Source organism: Sciurus carolinensis, chromosome 17 (genome assembly GCF_902686445.1).
Source record: "Sciurus carolinensis chromosome 17, mSciCar1.2, whole genome shotgun sequence".
Taxonomy (NCBI): Eukaryota; Metazoa; Chordata; class Mammalia; order Rodentia; family Sciuridae; genus Sciurus; species Sciurus carolinensis.
In genome coordinates this window covers 6,513,415-6,537,962 of record NC_062229.1, presented here as the reverse complement: position 1 = coordinate 6,537,962, position 24,548 = coordinate 6,513,415, and the positions used below count along the sequence as shown (strand labels likewise).

Here is a 24,548-nt window from a genome sequence, read left to right as displayed (position 1 = left end):
ATATGTATCATGTTTTCTTACAGCACTCATTGATTGAGGGACACCTAGGCTGTTCTCAGAAACTGGCTACTGGGAATTGAGTTGCTATAAACATTGGTATGCATGTATCACTGTAGTATGCAAATTTTAGTTCTTTTGGATAAGTACCAAGGAGTAGAATATCTGGGTCATGTGGTGATTCCCTTTCTAGTCTTTTGAGGAATCTCCATACCACATTTCAGAGTGCTTGTAGTAATTCGTAGACCCCCAACAACATATAAGTGAACATTTCCCCCATTTCCTTACCAACATTTGTTGTTATTTGCATTTTGATAATTGTTACCCTAACTGGAGTGAGATGAAATCTTAGTATAGTTTGGATTTGCATTTTTCTGATTGCTAAGAGAGATGAAAACTTTTTCATATATTTGTTGAACATTTGCATTTCTTCTTTTGAGAAATGTCTCTGCTCATGTCCATCAAAAGCACCACTGAATGGACACTCTTCCTCTGTACTAGCTTCTGATTATCTTTCAGTACATGCCTTTGGAGTCACAAATATACTCATAAATTAAATCAAGAAATCTGACATCACAGTTCAAGTCGAAATAAGATGTATGAATATATCAACATTTAAATACAAGTGATAAAGCAGAGTGTACCATAATAATGCAACCCTATAGGGTGCATTCCATTTATTTCTCTGTAAAATTTGAATTTGGCTTTGAACATTATATACAGAATGTTTCTAATAGAGTCTCTGTAATCAAAATGCACTAAGCATTTAACAAATATCTCACTTCTCTTTTAGAATTTCACTACCAAGTTTTCCAAATTTCATAGTATTGGTTCATGAGTGTGATATCAACATTGTTACAGATAATTCCAAACTAACAGAAAAAGAGTTAACTTACGGTAAAGAGCACCTTTTTGATTTTATGTAAAAAACCTGAGGGCATATTTGTTACACCAGCAAACTAGATTTGATTGATTGATGTGTTGATATCATTAAGACAGAAGATATTGTTGCAAGAACATATATAATAATCTTATTATTTGAAAAGAGAGTCCATCAACCCATAAATGAAAGACTTTTTTACTGCTGAAATGGCATTACAGCGAATGGATGAACTATTTCATAAAACATGATAAAATGAAAATAAATTTTGATACCTTTCTCTTATCAAAGCCAGAAATACATTTCAGATGGGTTCAGTCTCAATTTCAAAAGGGAAGACTATGAATTCTTTGTTCAATGTCAAGGCTTATCGAGAATAGATACAGAGGGAAAATACTGACAAATTAAATCATGCTAAAACTAAGAAATTTTGGACATCCATGATACAGTAAAATGCAGATAGCAAAGGAGGCACTCTGTTAAAGAACAAAATAGTAGGTAATTATTTTTCTTATTTATTCAATTTATTATTTATTATTAACACATTTCTTTATTAATATTTAATATTACAAATAAGAATTGCTATCCCAAATGCAAAAATAACTTATAAATTAGGAAAAGAAAGTTTAAGGCAATGGAAATATCATAAACATTTATTTAACAAGATAGGAACCTAAATGGCTCATAATATGTAAGACTCTCTGTTTCATAATAAGAAGGTATATTAATTAATATGTTATAGCAATTAGTTTGTCAAGGTAAATAAAGTATTCTGCAAGTGATGTGAAACACAAGAAATATCTAATTAGAAGTTAAATTCATTAAATCATTTAGAAATACTCTTTGTCAACCCCAAGAACTATACACAATAACCAGTAAAAGTACCCTGTATGTCAAAATGTATTTTATTTCCTTTGGAAGACATGGAGGAAAATATTCACACAGTAGAAGAAAAATAGATACCCAAATTACATCCACATCAAAAATGCCCCTTATCTTCAAGGTTCAATACGCAACTCAGACATAGAACATTGAAAATAGATAAATAATTGCTAAATAAATATATAACAGTGGATTTGATGTAAGCACAATGACCAGAAGAACATGACATGTATTAACCCATTGATTAGCAAGGGTGGGCATTGGCACATGATTTCTATTCTCTAGACATATCTCTGCTTATGTTCCCCAGGGGCAGAGCCTAAAGCAGAGTTTCTAGTTTTAGCAATTTTTCAGTGGTGCACCCACAGAGAAGGCAAGGTCAAAAAGAAACAACTTTACATAGTGACATGTACACGGATATCTGCAAGGTTGATAAAAATGCACTAGAGTGGAAGTCACAATATTGAAGGTTAAATAGTGATCAAACACTGGAGAACAGTACTGGCTAGATGAATAGTTTCCATCTCTGTGGATACAATACCTCCCATTTTCTCAGTGTCTTCACCACTTCTATCTCAAAGAAATGTCACTGGGCTCAGGGCCACACAGGTAAACCAGGATAAGTATCTCTTCTGCAAATCCTCTTTCCTCCATTATCATATAAGTCATATTCCCTCATTTACCACAATGAGAACAACTAGTGGTACAGGATCTGGGTGTACATAGAGGGCTCCCATTCAGTCCTCTACAGAGCTGCAGTCTGGTAGATCCACAGAAAAAGGACCAAGGGGAGGACCACCAGTGTTCTACCTCTGGCATCATGTCCAAATATGATGCATGGGTTTGCTCCTATCACCTGGGTTCCGGAGGGAGAACCATCCCTGAGACCAGTTCACCTCAGGGAGGGCTGAGTGAAGCCCTGCAGTCTGTCCCTGTAGAGTCTGGCCCTGCTCAGATGTCCTTGGTGTGAAAGGTATACCTCTGTTGTTTCAGTTTATTGATATTGGATTTCTTGTTCTTATAAGGACTGAGGTCATCTTCCTTGTGAGTTTCAAAGATCTTGTAGTCATTTCAAAACATGGATATGAAATGAAACCATTTTAATTATAGAAGTTGAAATTTAATATGGTAGATGCTGTTACTACCTGAGAAAGATATTTGTTGCCAGTAATTTGTCTCAGTAATTGCATTGTGTAATCCCTTTATCTCACATTAGGACTAAGTCTAAGGAGGAAATTCACTTGAGCCTAATTAAGTGACCAGGTATAATCTATTCCCTAGGTATGGCCACCACTGGGTTTATAGTCCTTAACCTGTCCACTATGTCTAAATTGCCTCTTCTGAGGAAGCATCAGATTTTTTTTTCTAAAACTCTGAACTCTGATGTAGGCTCTTCTTCCATGTAACCTGAATAAAAAAATGGTCTTAAGAGAACTGAAATCATGCATTTAACATTACAGAGTTAGAAATAACGCAAAGTGAGATTATCAACAAAGTCACAACATACTCAGTCATGTTATCTCATTATTTTCGTGGTGGTCCTCTAAAGGAATGTGAGTTACAGGAAAATCAGAATTCTGGACCACAAGTAATCGTGCTGCTTTTTGACATACCCACAAAACACAACTACAAAGCAAGTGGCTCATTAAAGATGATCTATTATCCTGCCAATGACCTTCGTCAAGGTCCCCTTCATGTCCCTGTTTCTCAGGCTGTAGATAAAGGAGTTCAGAACTTGAGGGACCACAGTGTTCATCACTGAAGCCACTGCAGTCTTTCTGGGGGAGTCAGTAAACACAGAGGTAATGTACACCCCGAAAGCAGTCCCATAGAATAAGAAGACAACAGACAGGTGAGACCCACAGGTGGAAAAGGCTTTATGCTTCCCTTTTGATGATGACATTTTTAAAACAGAGGAAACAATGTGAACATAAGAAAAAATTATTCCAGAGAGAGGAATACCAACAAATATGCAAGCTGCCAGATATATAATGATGTTGTGAATAAAGGTATCAAAACAGGCCAGCTTGATAATCTGAGCAAGTTCACAGAAGAAGTGGGGGATCTCCAGCTCTGTGCAGAAGGACAGCTGCAGCACCATCAGACTGTGAAGCAGGGCATCCACAATGCTAATCAATAAGGAAAACAAGGTCAGCAGTACACACAGGCAGGGGTTCATGATGTCTGTGTACCTGAGAGGATGGCAGATGGCCACATAGCGGTCATAGGCCATCACTGCAAGCAGACAATTTTCTAAGACAGTAAAAACCAAGACAAAACAGAGCTGGGAGATGCAGTCTTTATAAGTGATGCTCTGATTCTGTGTCTGGAGGTCCACCAGCATCTTTGGAATCATGCTTGTGCTTAAACAGATGTCATTAAAGGAAAGATTGGAGAGAAAGAAGTACATGGGTGTATGGAGGTGGGAGTCAGAGCTGACAGCCAGGATGATGAGCAGGTTCCCCAGGATGGTGACCAGGTACATGGACAGAAATAGGCTGAAGCCTAGGGGCTGTAAGGCTGGGTCATCTGTCAGTCCCAGGAGAAGGAATTCTGAAACAGCTGTGTGGTTTCTAGTTTCTAAGTTGTTGATAAACCTAATGAAATTGATGGGGTGAAAGGTAAAAATTAATGAACCAGCAAGAGCAGTGTCATCTAAGAACATGTTAGGACCATGCTGGTAGACCTCCAGAACTATTTCTATGTAAATTTCTATTAAGCAACCCAGTTTGAGGTAATTGGTTATGATAGTCCTCACAACTAATATACTCACCAAACCTTGCTGAACACCAGCACAAAAATACAAATATATTTCAGAATATTTTTATGTCATTATGTTTAAAAAGCAGCAGATTTCTGGTGTGGGGCACCAGTGAAATCTCCTTGAGGAGAGTATGAGACTGGAAGACCGAAGCCTGAGGGTTATCAGTTCAAACGTGGGGGAATTTGTCAAGTAGATGACAGTTGACAGGAGCCACCTGGGGAGACTGGTTTCTCATCACTCTTGGTGTCCTGTCCTCACTGCTTCCCCAGGATGATATTCAAACATGGACTCACTTTACCAAAGCATTGATTAAAGCTCTGTGTTCCCTGCTTGGATTTAAGAGGAATGTTGTTGAACATCTACCTAACGTTTTTTGTAGTACTTGGGATGGAAACCAGGGCCTCACATATGCTAGGTAAGTACTGTACCACCTAGGCACATCCATAGCCCAACTTACCTGAATGCTAAAGATATGAGATCCATCCTCAGGAAATGCAGACTGATTAAATGAATGGATGAGATCCTCGTCAGGAAGGTTCATCTCTGGGAGGAGGTTCAGGTGGTGCTTCCTGGTTGGGGATGGACTTTTGAGGGAGGTGGTCACAGGTGACTCCTACAGTCTCTTGTCCCTGGGGCTCAATATCCAAAGCTCCTCATTAGACATTATCTCACTATTCTTCTAATCTCAGGAGTGCATGTCCTTAAATACCAAGACTTTGGAGGTGAGGAGTTCCGAATGGTTGATTCCTGACCCCATAGGCCAGGTGTTCACCATTCATTTCCCTCCATTGTTTCTTCTCATCTCCATTTCTGAGTCCTTAAACATGTACCACAGAGCACTTCTCATAAATTCCAGTGTTGCTTTTAACTTATGAACTATGCCATCTCTACTTATTTCATGATATCTGGAAGCCTGCTTCCTGTTTTAGGCATGATAATATGTCTGGTACATGTGGGTCTAAATATTGTAATTTTAACAGTTATCAAAATATTATAAAATACAAACACTCAGGGATGACTTTCCTTTGCTACCTTTGATGTTAATTTTTTGCTTTTTATTGAACATAGAGGATTATAGTCTATTTTCTAGGATCACTGCTGATAGTCAAAATTATAGACAGATTCATGACTCTTCATTTAGAATTTGATGAACACATTCTTCAGTTTTATCACAAGAGTTTTATTAGTTCTCTTCACATACAGAAAGGGTAGTTGAATTTATGTTTCTTCATTTTTATGTGAAATTATAATTTCACATAAAGTTATGAAACCACAAAAAGGCAGTGTGTCCATATATTTAGCACATTCTGTTGGATATCACCCATCACTTAATGGAGTTTGTTTTTTGTGTTGGTGTTTATTTAAAAAACATCCACATTTAGTGATTTCTCTATCATCATATGATTATCAAGTTATTTACATTTAACCTCTTTCCATTTGAAAATATATTTCATTGAATATATTATATGCAATTTGTGAAGAGATGAATTGTGGTGTTTGCTTCAACATCTCAATTCTATTGATTTAAAAAGGGGAACGAGTAGAAAAAATGTAATAGATCTTCAATGGGTTTTGTTTAATTTTTAAGAGAAACTCATATATGGGAGGCTACCAGAAATGACCCCATCAAGTCAGAAAAATATGATACAGAAGAGAGATGTGGGAATTTGTAGAACTATGTTCTAGAGTGAAAAATTTCAACACAAGTTAAGAGTGCTGGAATAAACTAGGCAAACACATTTCTCTCAATAAAATACAGAAAGCAACTAGTCTTGGAAACAAAAAGTAATTTAAATTTCATAAGTAATACAACTTTCCATGGAACATCACCAGACTCACAAAATTTATACAGAAGATCTTCCTAACATTCAGGGGAGTTGATTAATTGATTTCAACATTAAAGTGTGATTTCAGGAAAGATAGGGAAGGAATATGCTCTATATCATCCACATCGTGGATGATGAGTGCAGAAAAGTTTAACACACAAAAGGAAAACCAAAATGTACTTTGATTGCAAAATTTCTGGCAGAATGATAGAAATAGGAGTCCAGCAAAGAATACAAATTGTGACTATTTTTTTTTCTCAAGGAATGCAAGGTTGGTTCTATCTCTACATAATCACATCATGTGCTCTTGACTACACCAGGTCTTTTCTCAAATGTCTTCTTCTCAGTGAAGCATCTCATTACTATCCTGTTTCAAATTGAAATACTTTAGCATTATCTTATTTCCTGACATAATCCACAGCAGTTCTCAGCACTTAAAAGAATATGATTTTCTTATTACAACCAGTTGAGCTACCAAGAGTAAGACAGAATCAGAGGTTGATACTGATGGGTTATTAGAAGGTGCACCTGGAATGAGACCCTGGGGAAGAGAATAGCTGGAGAATAGATTACGCTTAGGGATAATTTGTGCTAGGACCACCAGTATCCTCTGACCTGACTGGGGATTATGGACTGAAATGCACCTTCACCTTCTGGTATGTCCCCAAGAAGAGCAAGTGAGTCAAGTTTTTAAACTGCATAGTTTGGCCATGGATGTAATTTGGGAAGTGGAAGTAATATTGGGTGCAGTCCATCTCTTTATTTATTTATTTATTTATTTATTGGTGCTAGGAATTGAACCTAGGGTTTCTTAACTCCTGAGCCACATCCCCAGCCCTTTTTCATTTTTTAATTTTGAGACAGGATCTTGCTGAATTGCTCAGTGCCTCACTAAATTCCCAAGGCTGGCTTTGTATCTTCAATCCTCCTGCCTCAGCCTCCCAAGCTGCTGGGATTATAGACATGAACCACCAAACTCAGTTCAGTCAATCTCTGCTACCAAGGCATTCCCAGAAGAAGGGATATGAGAGTGAAGTGCTGACTGTCAGCAGTCCTCAGCTGCTGTTGTGATAAGTCCAGCTCACTAGACGGGAGATTCAGAATGACACCTCTCATGCCATCATGCTTGTTTCCCTTGTGTATTGTCTATTTCTCCTCTCGTGGATGACTCAGGATATCATGAATGAGGGCACTTGACAGATGGGCTTGATGATCTGAGTGAGTTTGTAGAAGTGAGGATCTCCAGGTCTGTGCAGAAGTCATGGCACCATCTGACACATCAGACCATCTACAATGTCGTTGAACAGAGAGGACTGAATCGGCAGGACTCAGAGAGGCAGAGGTTCATGGTAACCATTTATTACAAGGAGTTACTGACAGTCATGAAACAATTACAGGGCATTACTGCAAGGGAAATTTTCTAAGACAGTATAAACCAAGACAAAGCATGGCTGAGAGAGAAATTGTGCCTAAAGATGCTCAGGTCCTGTGCTTTGATGTTCCCAGGATCTTTGGTACTGTACTTGTGCTTAAATAGATGTCAGTCAAGGATGGGAGGGAGAGGATGAAGCACAGCTGGGTGCGATGAAGGGCGTCTTCCTGTACATTATTAAAGAAATTTTCACTTCATTCTGTGAGTTACTGTTTAATAGTTTTCATAATACCTTTCATCACAGTCTGACTTATCATGAGATACTCCTCAAACATATTACAAGAAAGCGATGTATTTATTCTTGTTTTAATTTTCTTTTGGACCCCTAACCCAGGTTTCCTGGAATCTATACAAAGTTTGCCTGTGTACAAGAGTTTCTCTGTCCTATGAACTGTGCAAAACCCTGTCTACTTACTCATTAAAAAGAATTTCTTCCTGGTGTATTATCAAGGTCTTTGTTTTGTAAGTTTTATTTTATTTTTAGGGGCACAATTGTACATTTTTATCGGGTACATTCTGATAGTTTATCACATGTATACACTGTAGAGTAACCGAATGATTCAGAGATGGAATCTAAAATGTTGATCTCAGAAGTAGAGAGTAGAATAGTCGTTACCAGCATCTGGGAATGGTGGGGAGGAGGGAGATGTAAGGAAGTGTCAGTGAACAGATGCCAGGTTTCAGGTGGAGGGGAGGAGTAAGTTCTGGTGCTCTATTGCACAGTATGGTGACTGGTCAATAATACTACATGCTATATTTCACAGTGGGATATTTGAAATCAGAGGGCATTTATTACCATATATATAATTGTGTTTAAATTCATCTCTCAGCTATTCATTTTTAGAGATCAAAGTGGATGTTTAGTCACTATACATTGTGAAGATTGAATTTGAAAATGAAGCATAACTTAAATTTGTTTTTCTTATTCAGGACTTTATTAACAAAGATGCTTAGAAAAAAGATTATAAAATTTTAGAAATAAGATTGGTTGTGTTTCAGGGATGTGAAAGAAAACATTTAATAAAAGGATTTTATGTTTTTAAGTTGAATTTAAAAGAATTTAAACAAAATATTTTCCTTGTAAACTTTTCTGATTGTATTTGTCTATGGGTAACTGCAGAGAAACCACAGATAAAGAGGGGCCACTGTACTTTCTCAAATGTGAAATGGTGGATATGATAATTTACTTGACTATAATAATCATTTCACATGGCATACTTTAAATGAATACAATAAAATTAAATGAAAGTGGTATTTAAATACCTAAAAGATAATTAAATTTTAATATCATCATGTATCTTGCAAAAATATACAGCAAGGAAAAATCAACTCCTGACACACAATATCATCAGTAAATCTCAAATACATCAGGGCAAGTAAATGAAGGCACAGTTCAACAATATGTATCCCATTTTTTTACAATAAAAGTTAATTTAAAAATAAGAAGGCATGTTTAATATGTTACAATTCAACTTTGGAACTGAGGATTGAACCCAGAGTTGCTCTTCAATTGAGGTACACCCCTAGCACTTTTATATTTTTATTTTGGGACAGGGTATCACCAAGTGGCCCCAACTGGCCTTAAACATTTGTGAAGCTCCTGCCCCAGCCTCCTCAGTTTACTGGTATTACAGCTGTGTGCCACTGGACCTGGCACAATTACACTTTAGTAAGGTAAAATTATGTGTCATATCTTAAGCCAAACGGAGAAATGCTGGAAAAAGGAAAAAAAATTACTAACACACAATTATGGATAGTGGACACCCTGGGAGAGGTGTTGTGTCAGAATATGCACAGGCAGGCAGTCCAGAGATCGAATGAGCTCACGGGGAAACAGCTGAAGCTGATTCCAGGGAGCTGTGCTTGGAGGGCCGCAATTAACTCTAATGTATTCAAGATAATGATCTTTTTGGAGCAAAGTTGAGTGGTATTTTTTTCTTATTTGAGATAGAGCCATTCTTATGGATAGAAATAAAAAATTTCATAGCCATGTCAAATCTGTGAGTGGATGACTCAGCCCGATTTCATAGATGAGACGCCAAGGGCAGTGGATGGCCTGGATGCTGTGCAGGCAGAATATTTATCAGCCTCTGGGCTGTGTGCTCAGAAAGGGTTAACGGACAGCAATGCATAGCTGCAGTGTTCTGTGGAGGATTATCTCAGCTCAATAGTATCCTGTCCAGATAATCAGCCATCACAGCCCTGGTGATAAATCTCAGAATGTAATAAGACTATTAAACTGGAAATAACTTCAGGAAGTAGCACTCTACATGGACTGAGGTGAAATTTAGTCCTTCAACTATGCCTGGACCTTTCTTTCACTCCTTTGCCCTATATGACCTGCTATCACTAACCTTCACCTGAGAAATACCCCCAAGTCAACAAGTCATTAGAGGGAAATCCTTTGCTTATGTTCTGCTACTATGATAGATGACCAACAGATCAAGCTTAGAATGGTCACAGGTGTTTTCAGGAGAAAAAGTCATCTTTCAAGTCTAAGTTTAAACACTGGTAGCATAAGGGAGTCTAATCATGGTAGCATAGGAAAGTGATTGTGGAAGAACTCACCATGTGGCTTACTCGGTGTTCTTTCACATTGACTCATTCTGCAATCACAAGAAAGGAGAGGTTCTAATGAGTTTCCTCAAGGCCTCCTTCATGTCCCTGTTCCTCAGGCTGTACATAAAGGGGTTCAGCATTTGAGAGACCACCGTGTACATCAGTGAAGCTATCGCAGACTTTCTGGTTGAATCAGTAAATGCAGAGCTAATGTGCACCCCAAAAGCTGTCCCATAGAACAAGGAAACGGCAGAGAGGTGAGACCCACAGGTGGAAAAGGTTTATGCTTTCCCCCAGAGGATGACATTCTCAGAATGGAGGAGACTATTTTAATGTAAGAGTAAATAATTCCAAGGAGAGGAACACCACACAACATGCTAGTCACTACATATACCAGGATGTTATTAAGGAGGGTGTCAGAACAGGCCAGTTTGATGACCTGATCAAGTTCACAGAAGAAGTGGGGAACCTCCAGTTCTGTGCAGAAGAACAGCCCCAGCACCATCAGACTGTGCAGCAGGCCATCTACAATGCTGATGGTCAAGGACAACAGGATGAGTAGGATGTACAGGCGGGTGTTCATGATGACTGAGTACCTGAGGGGATGGCAGATGGCCACATAATGGTCATAAACCATTGCTGCAAGGAGAAAGTTTTCCACTCCAGCAAAAACCAGGACAAAGCAGACCTGGGTGAGGCAGCCTGCATAACTGATGGTCTTGCTCTGTCTCTGAATGTTCACCAGCATCCTAGGGACTGTGCTGGTGCTGAAGCAGATGTCAGTGAAAGACAGGTTGGAGAGGAAGAAGTACATGGGGGTGCGGAGGTGGGAGTTGGAGCAGATAGCCAGGATGATGAGCAGGTTCCCAAGCACTGTGACCAGGTACTTGTACAGGAAAAGGCCAAAGAGGATGGGCTGCAGTTCAGGATCATCTGAGAGACCCAGGAGGACGAAGTCTACTGCACCAGTCTGGTTTTCTGATTTAATGTTGCTGAGGAGAAAAGAAAAGATGATGGAACAGAGTAGGTGTGCCAGGGTCTGTTATTTTGAAAAGCTTTCACATAAATTTTGTGAAGAGAATATTGCTAGTCTCTCTCTCTGTCTCTCTCTCTCTTTCTCTCTTTTTCTTTAAAACGTTTTTCTTTCTGTCCTACTCTCTAACACCCTATTTGATTGTCTGGAATTTTTATTGGACTGCCCACTCTTTTCCACATTGTACTAATGACTAGAAATAAAATACAAAGTGGTATATCAGTCTTAACCCTGAACATTTCCTGAGCTTCAAACCATCAGGAAAATTAAAACCAAACAACATTAACTTTTAGTTAACAAAAACAATGTTAGTCAGGATTTAAGGTAGACACACCCAAGTTAGACTCTGACTTCAGTGCTTAGTTCACAACCAGTGAAACACTTTCCATTGTGATAGAATGCTAAGTCTCCACATCTGTATAACCAGAGCCATTAAGAGACTCCATGGGAATGTTATGAGGATGCACAATGAGGAAACCTTCGGGGGAAGGGTTTGATATGAGACATTCTTTTTTTTTTCCCTGTTGATAAGTTATGTTATTTATTTTTAAAATTTGTTTAATTAGTTAACCATGACACTTAATATTGTTATTGTTACTTGCTTCTGCTGTGGACATGACCAGAGTGCCTGTGCCCATCATAGTAGATGAGAAGTGATGGATGGGACAAATGAATAAGATGAAAGATGGAGCATCTTTAGTACATAACTGCCAATTTCAGGGAAGAATCAGTGTATTAAATCTCCCCTTACCCCAAGAATCTCACACATATGCAGAAGCAGGAAAAGCAAATGATTCAATGAATATCTATTATATTTAATGTTTATATCTCTATTCTCCTGTGCATATGACAATACATCTAGAAATAAAATAAATAAGAGCTGGACGTAGCAACACAAATAGAAAATGGATAAGCAAGAAAATTTTCTTAAAAGACACAAGCAGCATAACAAAATTTAAGTAAGTTTAAAAATAGCATTGACAATAACATTTAAATTTTTTATAAAATATATGAGCTATTCAAAACACATAGCAATAAACAGCCAAGTATTCACCACTAACCATCAAATTAAAATATAATGCCTTGTTTGCGTTAAAATATACATTTTTATTTTTCTATCTTCAATCACAGGAAAACTGTGTGTATTGTGTTCCCCAAGGGAGTCACTGTGCTGCAGCTGACCCCTTGTCCCCCAGGATTCCAATGCTCTGAGTGATTGCATCTGCAAATCACATTGCCATCCTGTATCTTAAAGCTTGCATGCTGAGCCTGGCATTGTTCTAATTGTTCTAATAATATTCTAATCAGCTCTTAGTCTTTGTATATTTTTCTGTGTTTCTTTAGCATAACTACCTTACTCCATTCCAATATTTTATTAAATCACTACTTATTTATGCTTTCTCTAACCAAAAGGCATTTCTATTATGCATTCCCTCTGCACACATACACATATGTAAAGATTGTAATGCACGAATCAATTTAAACATATGAGGATGGTTTGAGGTTGTGTTTGCCTCTGAAAAATGAAAAGAATGGAGAGGAATGTGAAACATATGGTGTGTCAATGTGCATAGTTTGGTTATTTTAAGAAAAACTCTGGTTAAATCCGGCAGCATGTGTTTGTGCTTATTTTCTCTATCATTCTGTGCTGTTTGGAGTTTTAAAATTTAAATATATCATAGAAGGCTACAGACAATCATGTATGCTAAATCAAAGTCTTGGGTCTCCCTTACTCTTCACCTGCTCTCCCCACGAATACTGGAGGACAGGAGACAGTGTCAGCAAAATCCACACAGGAGCATGAAGAGTGAACACCTCGGTGAACATCATGACATCAATGTTTCTTTCTTATGAACTTACAATAAAAGTTCAATAAAATAAGAAAATGAGACCTAGATGTAGCAACAAAACTGAAGTAACTATAAAAAAATATTGCTTAACAATACAACTACAGCATGGTAACACTTACCAATTATAATACTACAGATATTAAAAACTTAACATCTTATAAAGTATTTCAAGTATTCAATATGCAGTTCAAAAATAAGAACGAGCCTCAGCAGCTCTGAAAAAATTAAATAAATAAATAAAGATAAATTGAACAAAGACCTGAATATTCAACCACTCATTAAAGTAAATGTATTGCCATGTTTGCCTTAGATATTGTAAAGAAATAAAATAACACAACTTATGTTTGCATATTATTTATCATACGAGGATCATTCTTTCCCTTCCTCAGGGGAACCACATTACTGAACTTGATCTTGATTATTCTCCCCATCATTTAAAAAAATTGAGTGAGTCTATCTGTAAACCATGTATTTGTTTTTCTTTTTCATTTTCCCCTCTTAAAAAGTCACACGTATCAGTTGTATCTATTTGCAGGGTTACATGATATTTCCAGTCATGCATACAGTACGCACGAATCAAACACAATCATCCATTTCCCTCTCCTCCACACCCCTCCCAGACCTAGATGTAGCAACAAAACTCAAGTAACTATAAAAAAAATAGTGTTTTAGTTGATAGTTTTTGTTTTCACATATGTCTTGTTCTACCTTTTAAAACCTCACAGAGAACATAGCATTTTCCCCTGGGTTGTTTACAAACAATATGTTTAATCACTTTTTAATCTTGGTCAATTTTCTCTGGTTAATTAGCTGTAATGATCTTACTTTTTTCTAACATCTTCTTACATCACACACATACACATACATGAACACACACAGGCACAGTACACATTGTACAATGCATATGTACACCAACACATATATAGATAAATGTATAAATTACACTTACACACACGTACATATGCATAGCCATGTGAAATGCAAGCACACTCACAAGTAATAGTATGCAATGTGTAAAATTGTTAAAAGATCATGTGAAGTCTCATTAAGACCATGCTTGACTCTTCAAGCAGAGACCCTGGAGAGGGACCTACAGGGTCCATTACAATTATGCGTTCTCTTTTGTTATTTAAAGTAAAGAGCTCTGATGGCTCAGTGTCAAAACAGCCTCATTTGGAAGAATGCATACATGTTTATTTGTTGTGTTTCTCGGTGCTGTTCTCCCTTTTCAAATTTCAGCAGTTCATAGATTAATAGACAAAATAAGGCAGACTAGTATGTAGTCTCTTTGCCTCCTCTCTTCCCCTGAACCCCTGGCTCCATTTCACTGGTCCCCCTTCTAATGCTATTATAATTAAGTGTTAGTGCATTATAATTATACACAAATATGGGATTAATTGTGGTATTTTTATACTTGGACTTATCATAATTTGGTTCATTTTTTCCCCAGTTCTTCCCCTTCCCCTTTCCTCCACCTTCTCTCCAGATCCCCTTTTTCTACTCCATTGGTCTTCTTTATATTTTCTCATTTCCTTTTTAATCCCTTTATACTCTCTAACTTCCACATACTATAGAAAACATTCCATCCTTGACTTTGAGCCTGGCTTATTTTACTTAAAATGATATTCTCCAGTTCCATCTATTTTCTAGCAAATACCATAATTTTATTATTCTTTGTGGCTATTTATCAGAATATTATTAAACAGGAAATAATGTCAGCCAGGTTTTGTTCTACAAAAGGGTATCGTGATCCAGGAAGGAAAAAGTAAAATAAACTGGCCATGTACTTTTAACTCTTGTCATATAAATTAAAGTTTAGGAAATTCTAAAACATGCTTCAAAATGAGCAAGAGCTAGTGAATATTGAGAATTTTAAAAGTCCCTGGACTTTAAAGTTGGAATAAGATATTAGTAGAATGCAGCTTACTCAGATATCAGTGCATGACTCTATTGAAACATGGAGATGATGGAGAATCAGACAGACACTTCACAAGTGACCCAGTTCTGGAATGAGTAAGCAGAAAAAAACCTGTCACTATGGGAAATCACAAGCAGGTAGACTTCTTATTACCTGGGTATCACTGAGGAACGGCATTCAGTTCCTCCTTGGGTATAAAGGAGAGAGATGAATGATCTGTTCTCAGGGAACACAGAGAGATAGTGCAGCACCTGCCTCCTGGGCAGATAAGATGGTCCTGAGGCCAGGGCCAGGTGAGCTGTGTTCTCCCATGGGCAAGGTGTCGAGTGGGGTGTCAAGGGCAGAAAGTTTGCCATTTCTGTGACACTTGGGGCTTCAATATCCAAAGGTCCTAATTGGTCAAACACTTTTAATCTTATGCAATCATACAGCAGCAAAAATCTTTAATGAGCAAACCTGACTGATAAAGAGTTTTACCTTGACTGTTTCTCCCACATGGAGAGGCTAAGCAGATGCCTTCTTTCCTCTACCTGCTTAGGTTCACCCCCACTTCAAGCATCTTATACACCTCAACACATCTCCTTCTGTTATTGAATTTTTTCTTCTTATATTTGTATATTTAAGGCAACTCCATTCTGATAACAGTATTAGAAAAATATGATATTTAAGTCTGTAAATATAGCTCATTTTAACTTGTAAAAATTCATGTGATAAAATAATAAATGTATGCTAAAAATTCAATAAAATAATAAATATATAATATTTCATAGCAATACTATGGATACTATACTATGGATGGCTCATGAACATTTATTCTGTTTATTAATTTGCATATTACATCAAATAGTTACTAATATAAATGAAAAAAGGTTACTAATCAAATGTATTCAAATACAAAAGGCTTTATATTGTTCACAGCCTTATTGAGGTATGATTGATATACAAAAAAAATGCATATAATTAAAATGTATAATTTTCTCATTGTATAAACATGGAGTTCAATATTTAGACATAAAGATACATAGATATGTATATCTACAATATATACTATATATGCATATTCATGTAGATAGAAATAAAGAGATCTGACAGATCATCAAACTCAATAATGATGTGTTCATCAACATCCCAAATTTATTTCTGTCTCTCTGCCCATTTTTTCCTTATAAAAATTGATCCCTTGATTCTCACATCCTGGATAAGTACTATATCAGTGGAGATACATCTCTAGTTTTCTTATGTTCCTTTGTAGAATTTGTTTGTTTTCTTTCATCATACTTGTTTTTTGACCCAACAACTGTCTTAGGTCTACACATTTTCACTTATTTTCCTGAGCAGTATTCAATTGTTTGAAAGTTGCATGTGTTGCTTATTCATTCACCTTTTGATAACAATTGGGTTGAGTACAAACAACACTGCTATGAACATTCATGTATAGTTCTTTTTTTAGACTTATGTTTTCATTTCTCCTGAATAAATACTAAAGAGTGAAATGGAAGCATCATGAGTTAGGTGTATGTTTAACTGATTCAGAAGGGGCCAAAGCTATATTAATAACTATTCTTGCCTGTTCTTTAAATGTTCACATCTATCTTTCAGATTTGAGAAGTACTTCTTTATAAAGCATATACTTCAGATGTCTCTGCAAAGATACAAACTCAGTAGTTTTAAGGTGAGATCAACGAATCTGAATATACTGCTCAGGTGACCCACCACATTCTTCACTGTGGAAACTAGTGGTGAAACTCTGCTCTGGAAGATACAAAGGGAGCTAAGCATGGAGCTGTCCACGGATTGTGGTGCTGAACACTTTTCCCTCTGCCCTCCCACCATCTGCTCTCCTCATCTGCTTATCAGCAAGATCATTCATCTTTTAGTTTTTTGAGATTGGCTTATCTCACTTACATGATATTCTCCAATTTCACCCATTTGCCTGCAAATGCCATAATTTTGTCATTCTTCATTGCAGAGTAATATTCCATTGTATATATATATGCCACGGTTTCTTTATCCATTCATCAATTGAAGGACATCTAGGTTGGTTCCACAATCTGGCTATGGTGAATTGAGCAGCAATGAACATTGATGTGGCTGTATCTCTGTAGTATGTTGATTTTAAGTCCTTTGGGTATAGGCCAAGGTGGGATAGCTGGGTCAAATGGTGTTTCCATTGCAAGCTTTCTGAGGAATCTCCATACTGCTTTCCAGAGTGGCTGCACTAATTTGCAACCCCACCAGCAATGTATGAGTGTACCTTTTTCCCCACATCCTAGCCAACACCTATTGTTGCTTGTGTTCTTGATTATCGCCATTCTAATTGGAGTAAGTTGAAATCTTAGGGTAATTTTGATTTGCATATCTCTTATTACTAGAGATGTTGAACATTTTTTCATATATCTGTTGATTGCTTGTAGATCTTCTGTGAAGTGTCTGTTCATTTCCTTAGCCCATTTGTTGATTGGTTTATTTGTACTGAAACAGATTTTTGATTTATGGGTTCTCTGCTACTGATGAATCAAAAAGCATATGTGAGCAAAATGACAATAAAGTCAATGAACTCTAGCTCATAGCAGTAGCGCAGCATCACTTGGGACACATAATGGTTTGTAACCTACTCCATCTACTGATAGTATTTCCAGAGATTGAGTACGAACATCTGTGATTTAACTACTCTTAACATCATGCTCAAGTTGGGGTATTGCTGCTGTAAAAATACTAGCTCATCTATATTGTGAATTCAATGTGAACCTTTAAATCCTTCTCTCTGCTTATCTCTTTTCATCCTTTTTATCCCTCAGTACTAACCTATTCAACTTGTTTTTGTTCTTTATTAACACTCTTACCTGTTGTGCCAAATTTGGAAAAGTTAATAAAAGGCATGGCTTTGTTCTTTCAGAATTATATTAACCTGTCAGCAAGCAGCAATACAACAATAAAATATTCAACCCGTTTGTCATCATTATGAAAGTACATTCCCTGAGGTTGTAGGTGGCATATAATTAAAAGAAAAAAACATAACCTAGTGGGAGAAAACATGAAAATCATAGACTTATAAAATTGAGAATAGCAGCACACTGTTAGTGCTCAGAAGACAGAGGAACACCTCCATGGTCTTGGTCTTTAATGATATATACTCTTGGGATTAAAATGATAGTAAAATAGCTGAATTAATGAGGAACTTTAGATGTGAGCTCCAGGGATACAGAGACTGCAGGAATCAGCCTGTGACCACGACAGTCAAAAGTCCCACCCAACCCAGGAAGTAGCACCTGAGCTCCTCCCAGAGATGAGCCTTCATGACCAGGGATCCATTGGCTCATTCAGGCTGCCTCCTCTTGTTGAGGACACACTTTATATGTTCAGTATTCAGGTAAGATACTCAACATTATTTTCTTGAAATCAGTCAGGGAATGAAAGGACCCCTCAGAAAGTACTTTGGAAATGAGGACAGATTTTTTGAAAATTTTATACTGGGGAAGCAGTGAGTAGAACACATGCATAAGACTTTGAGAAAACTGTACCCCATGCCACTCTTGTCAACTGTATGTCATCCTCTTAACCTCCTGCAATATACATTAAGAACTGATACTTACACAGATCCTATTCCTCCAGTCTCATACTCTCCATAGGGAGAGATCCTGCTTCCTCCACAGCAGAAGTCTACGCCTTGTCCAAAATAATGATTATTGCAAAAGATTCAGACATTTACTTAATTCTTGTGCTTATGTTGGTTACGAAGTTTTATGAATGGATTAGTTGAAAGGGCTAACATATTCAAGTTCCCCAACTGGATAACTTTAAAGAAGAATTATTTTTCCCAATGTATAGAGGAGTGACTGTTCAGAAACCAGGGTGGCCACTGCAGTGTTTCTCTAACACATTCCACATTACACAGATGCTGGTGGTCTAATAGTTTTCTCACCTTTTTGTTACTTCTTGCCACCAGATTCATCAACAACATGAAATATAGAAACCAACAACTGTATTTCAGAATTCCTTCTCCTGGACTGACATATGACCCAGCACTGCAGCCCCTCATCTTCAGCCTGTTCCTGTCCATGTACCTGGTCACCATCCTGGGAAATCTGCTCATCATCCTGGCCATCTCTGACTTCCACCTCACAACCCCCATGTACTTCTTTCTCTCCAATGTTTCCTTCAATGGCATCGTGTTTCAGCACCACCACAATCCCCAAGATGCTGCTGATCATTCCAATCACAGGATCAAAGTTTATCTTACACAGGTTCCCTCTTTCATATCTGCTTTGTCCTGGTTTTAATATTTTGGAAAATTTTCTCCTTGCAGGGATGACCTTTGACCACTATGTGGCCATTTGTCACCCTTTGAGGTACACAGACATCATGAATCCCTACCTCTATGTCTATCTTCTTCAATCCTCTCTGTTCATCAGCACTATGGATTGCCTTCCTCCACACTCTGTTGGTACTACGTCTGTCCTTCTGCACAGACCTGGAGATCCACCACTTCTTCTCTGAACTAGTGAGGTCATTGCGCGTGCTTGTTTCTGACACCCTTATTAATAACATCCTGGTATTTGTTGCACGCATGTGTATTTGCTCGTTTTCCCTCTTTCTGGGAACATTTTTTCTTACATTCACATTGTGTCCTCTATCTTGAGAATGCCCTGATCAGAAGGAAAGCATAAAGCCTTTTCCACCTGTGGATCTCATCTGTTTGTTTGTTCTTCTTGTTTTATGGGACTGGTTTTGGTGTACATTAGCTCTGCAGTGACTGACTCCCCCAGGAAGACTGCAGTTACTTCAGTGATGTTCTCTTGTGGTCACTCAGATGCTGAACCCCTTTTTCTACAACCTGAGGAACAGACAATGAAGGAGGCCTTGAGGAAGCTCATGGTAGGATAGCATTCCTCGATGATGTGTTCTTTGCTTTGGAATTGTAGAGAAAGTCGAAGTGATAGGTTTCCTATTGAGGAAGATCTCCAGAATCTATAAAGAACTCAAAAAACTCTACACCAAGAATGCAAATAATCAATCCACAAATGGGCTAAGGAAATGAATAGACACTTCACAGAGAAGATCTACAAGCAATCAACAAACATATGGAAAAATGTTCAACATCTCTAGTAATAAGAGAAATGCAAATCAGAACCACCCTAAGATTCCATCTCATCCCCAATTACAATGGCGGATTATCAAGAATACAAGCAAGTTTCAAGATGGCAGCCTAGAGGGCGGCTGCATTTCACGTTGCTCCAGGACGCAGGATTCAAAAGAGGAGATAGTGAGAGACTTGGGACCAACTCAAACCGCCGGGTGAGTCTTTCCCATTGGGGAGGCATCCCAGATGCGGCGGTAGCCCCGGGACGCAGGGAATTTGTGAAGTGGAGTTGCTCGGCGAGACGCCCCTCCCCCCGCTGGAGCGGTAAACACGGAAAACTGGGATCATCGTAGAGGCGGCGGCTCAGCACAGCCCTTGGACTCGGAGCAACCACTGGGGCTCCGGGCGGCAGCCTGAGGAGGAGCTGTGTGGTGAGCTGTTTAGACTCAGAGTAATTGCTTCTGAACACCGGGGGATTGCCCGGAGGAAGAGGAGAAGCCCAGCGGGTCGCTTGGTCTAGGAGTGACTGCATCAGAGCCACAGGCGGTTGCCAGAGGAGGAGCTGCGTGACGAGCTGTTCGGACTCAGAACGACCACTTCCAAACACCGGGGGTTGTCCGGAGGAGAGGAGAAGCTCGGCGGGTCGCTTTGTCTAGGAGTGACTGCATCAGAGCCACAGGCGGTTGCCAGAGGAGGAGATGCATCGCGAGCTGTTTGGACTCAGAACAACCGCTTCTGAACACCCGGGGGGTTGCCCAGGAAGAGGAGAAGCGCGGTGGGTCGGTTGGTCTAGGAGTGACTGCATCAGAGCCACAGTTGGTTGCCAGAGGAGGCGAGTGGTGAGTTGATTGCACTCAAAGCGACCGCTCCTGAAAACCAGTGGCCTGCCTGGAGGAGGAGCGTGGTGGGTCACTTGGTCTTGAAGCCACTGCTCCTGAACACCCGGGGGGTACCCCAAGGAGGAGGAACAGGGCGGGTCACTTGGGCTTGGAGTGAATGCATAGGGCTACAGGAGGTTGGCGGGAGGGGAGACGCGAAGTGAGTTGCTTGGGCTCCTAGTGACTACGTCAGAAACCCAGCCGCTGTCCGGAGGAGGAGGTGTGTGGCGGGTCTCTGGGTATCGGAGCTGTTGTACGGGGCTCCAGGTGGCGGCTCAGAGGAGGGCCGCATAGCCAGCAATTAGGTGTGCAGAGTAGGGTCCCAGGAGCTAGGTGGTTTCTTGCTGGAAGAGCCACACAAGAGACCCGCCTAGGGGCGGAGCGAAGTTTCCAGGACTGCGGGCAGATTATCTGGGAGAGGCAGCCTAAGGAGACTCTCCTGCGGAGGGTGAGGCTCCCAGGACAAGGAGGTAGGTCCGGGCCCCCTGGGAATGTCTTGCAGAGGAAGACAGCCCAGCCCAGGCGGTAGTTGTAGATTGAGGGGAACCTCTAGGAGGGGAACTGAACCAGCGAGACGTTCCCACTAGTGAGTCTTCCCTACCGGGAGAGGTTTTCTGAAAAGGACAGTAAAACCAGAGACACAGGCACAAACAGACCTTGCCTCAGCCCGTAGCCTAGTTCCCCTGTTGGATGGACCATTGGTCAACAAGTGGTAGACACCTCGACCCCTAGCAGGGAATATACGCCACCTGAGGGTCACCACCCTAGGAGGCAGCTTCTTCGTGGAGCTCCGCATTATCAACTTCCTCCAAGACTTCAGCTAACTGAAGGATAAGAGGGATATACTAGCAATTCTCAGGGACATTATAAGTCGATAGAGGAAATCTGCAATATCTTAATGACCACTGATTCCTGAACAATAGAGAAAACAACGGGAAGAAAATGCCCCAAACAAATCTAGATATTACTAATAGAATCCAACGGACTGCATGGCAGAAGAAATGACAGAAAGGGAGTTCAGAATGTACATAATTAAATGGATTAGGGAAGAAACGATGAGATGAAAGAGCAAATGCAGGATTGAATGATGAGATGAAAGAAGCAAATGCAGGCATTGAATGATCACACCAATCGACCAGTTAACCAGAGCCAAATTCAAGGAAGCAAAAGATCATTTCAATAAAGAGTTAGAGATATTGGAAAAAAAAAACAAACAGAAATCCTTGAAATGAAGGAAACAATAAACCAAATTAAGAACTCCATAGAAAGCATAACCAATAGGATAGAACAGCCTGGAAGACAGAACTTCAGATATTGAAGACAAATATTTAACCTCGAATACAAGTTGAACAAACAGAGAAGATGGTAAGAAATCATGAACAGAATCTCCAAGAACGATCGGATATCATGAAAAGGCCAAATTTGAGAATTATTGGGATTGAGGAAGGCTTAGAGAAACAAAACAAAGGAATGAACAATCTATTCAATGAAATAATATCAGAAAATTTCCAAATCTGAAGAATGAAATGGAAAATCAAGTCCAAGAGGCTTATAGGACTCCAATACACAAAATTACAACAGACCCACACCAAGGCACATTATAATGAAAATACCTAACATACAAATAAAGACAGAATTTTAAAGGCTGTGAGAGAAAAGAACCAAATTACATTCAGGGGGAAACCAATACGGATATCAGCAGATTTTTCAATCCAGACCCTAAAGCTAGAAGAGCCTGGAACAACATTTTTCAAGCTCTGAAAGAAAATGGATGCCAACCAAGAATCTTATACCCAGCAAAGCTTACATTCAAATTTGACGATGTAATAAAATCTTTCCATGATAAACAAAAGCTAAAGAATTTACAAAAAGAAGCCAGCATTACAGAACATTCTCGGCAAAATATTTCATGAGGAAGAATAAAAAAACAAAGAAGCAAAGGGAGGAATTATCCTAAGGAACTCACACATAAACTAGGAACCAAGATGTGTCAAAAAAAATAAATAAATAAATAAATTTTAAATATGAACCAAATGACCAGGAATACAAATCATATCTCAATAATAACCCTGAATGTTAATGAATTCATCAATCAAAAGACATAGACTGGCAGATTGGATTAAAAGAAAGATCCAACCATATGTTGCCTGCAAGAGACTCACCTCATAGAAAGAGATACCCATAGATTAAAAGTGAAAGGATGGGGGAAAACATACCATGCACATGGACTCAGCAAAAAAGCTGGAGTATCCTTCCTCATTTCAGATAATGTGGAACTTCAAGCCAACGTTAGTCAGAAGGATAAGGAACGGACATTTCATACTGCTTAAGGGAAGCATAAATCAGCAAGATATAACAATCATAAAAATCTATGCCCCAAACAGTGGCCTCATCCATGTATGTTAAACAAATCCTTGTCAATTTTAGAAACCAAATAGACCATAATACAATAATACTAGGTGATTTTAACATGCCTCTCTCACCACTGGATCAGATCTTCCACACAAAATTGAACAAAGAAACCATAGATCTCAATAACACAATCAATAATTTAGACTTAACAGGACTTTTATAGAATATATCATCCACCAAGAGCGAATACACTTTCTTCTCAGCAGCACATGGATCCTTCTCGAAAATAGACCATATATTATGCCACAAAGCTAATGTAGCAAATACAAGAAGATAGGACACTACCTTGTATTCTATCAGATCATAATGGATTGACGTTAGAAGTAAATGAAAGAGTAAAAAACAGAAACTACTCCAACACCTGGAGATTAAACAATATGCTATTATATGATGAATGCATAACAGAAGATAATAGGAAGGAAATTTAAAAATTCTTAGAGGTAAATGAGAACAAAGAACATCATATCAAAATCTCTGGGACACTATGAAAGCAGTACTTAGAGGAAGATTTATTTCATGGAGCGCATTTAGTAAAAGAAGTAAAACTCAAAAAATAAACAACCTAACACTACAGCTCAAAGCCCTAGAAAAAGAAGAACAGACCAACACCAAAAGTAGTAGAAGACAGGAAATAGTCAAACTCAGAGCTGAAATCAACGAAATTGAAACAAAAGAAACAATACAAAAATTGACAAATAAACAGTTGGTTCTTTGAAAAAATAAACAAAATTGATAAATCTTTAACCACACTAACAGAAGAGAAGACGAGAGAAAACCCAAATCACTAAAATTCTGAATGAACAAGGAAATATCACAACAGACACGACTGAAATACAAAATCATAATTAGAAGCTATTTTGAAAATCTATACTCCAACAAGATAGAAAATTCGAAGACATCAACAGGTTTCTAGAGACATATGAATTGCCTAAAATGAACGAGGAGGACATACACAATTTAAAATAGACCAATTCAAGTAATGAAATAGAAGAAGGTCATCAAAAGCCTACCAACAAAGAAAAGTCCAGGACCAGAAT

General features: G+C 38.5%; 1 protein-coding gene and 1 pseudogene across 1 annotated transcript; both read right to left on the bottom strand.

Moving 5' to 3' along the window:
• Positions 1-3,404: 3,404 nt before the first annotated feature.
• On the bottom strand, positions 3,405-4,424 carry LOC124969038 (olfactory receptor 7G2-like). The gene has a single exon (XM_047531853.1). The coding sequence runs from the start codon at positions 4,422-4,424 to the stop codon at positions 3,405-3,407; it is 1,020 nt and encodes a 339-aa protein (XP_047387809.1).
• A 5,969-nt stretch (positions 4,425-10,393) lies between these two features.
• The window catches only part of LOC124969037 (olfactory receptor 7G3-like), a 31,894-nt pseudogene continuing 17,739 nt past the window's right edge, over positions 10,394-24,548 (bottom strand).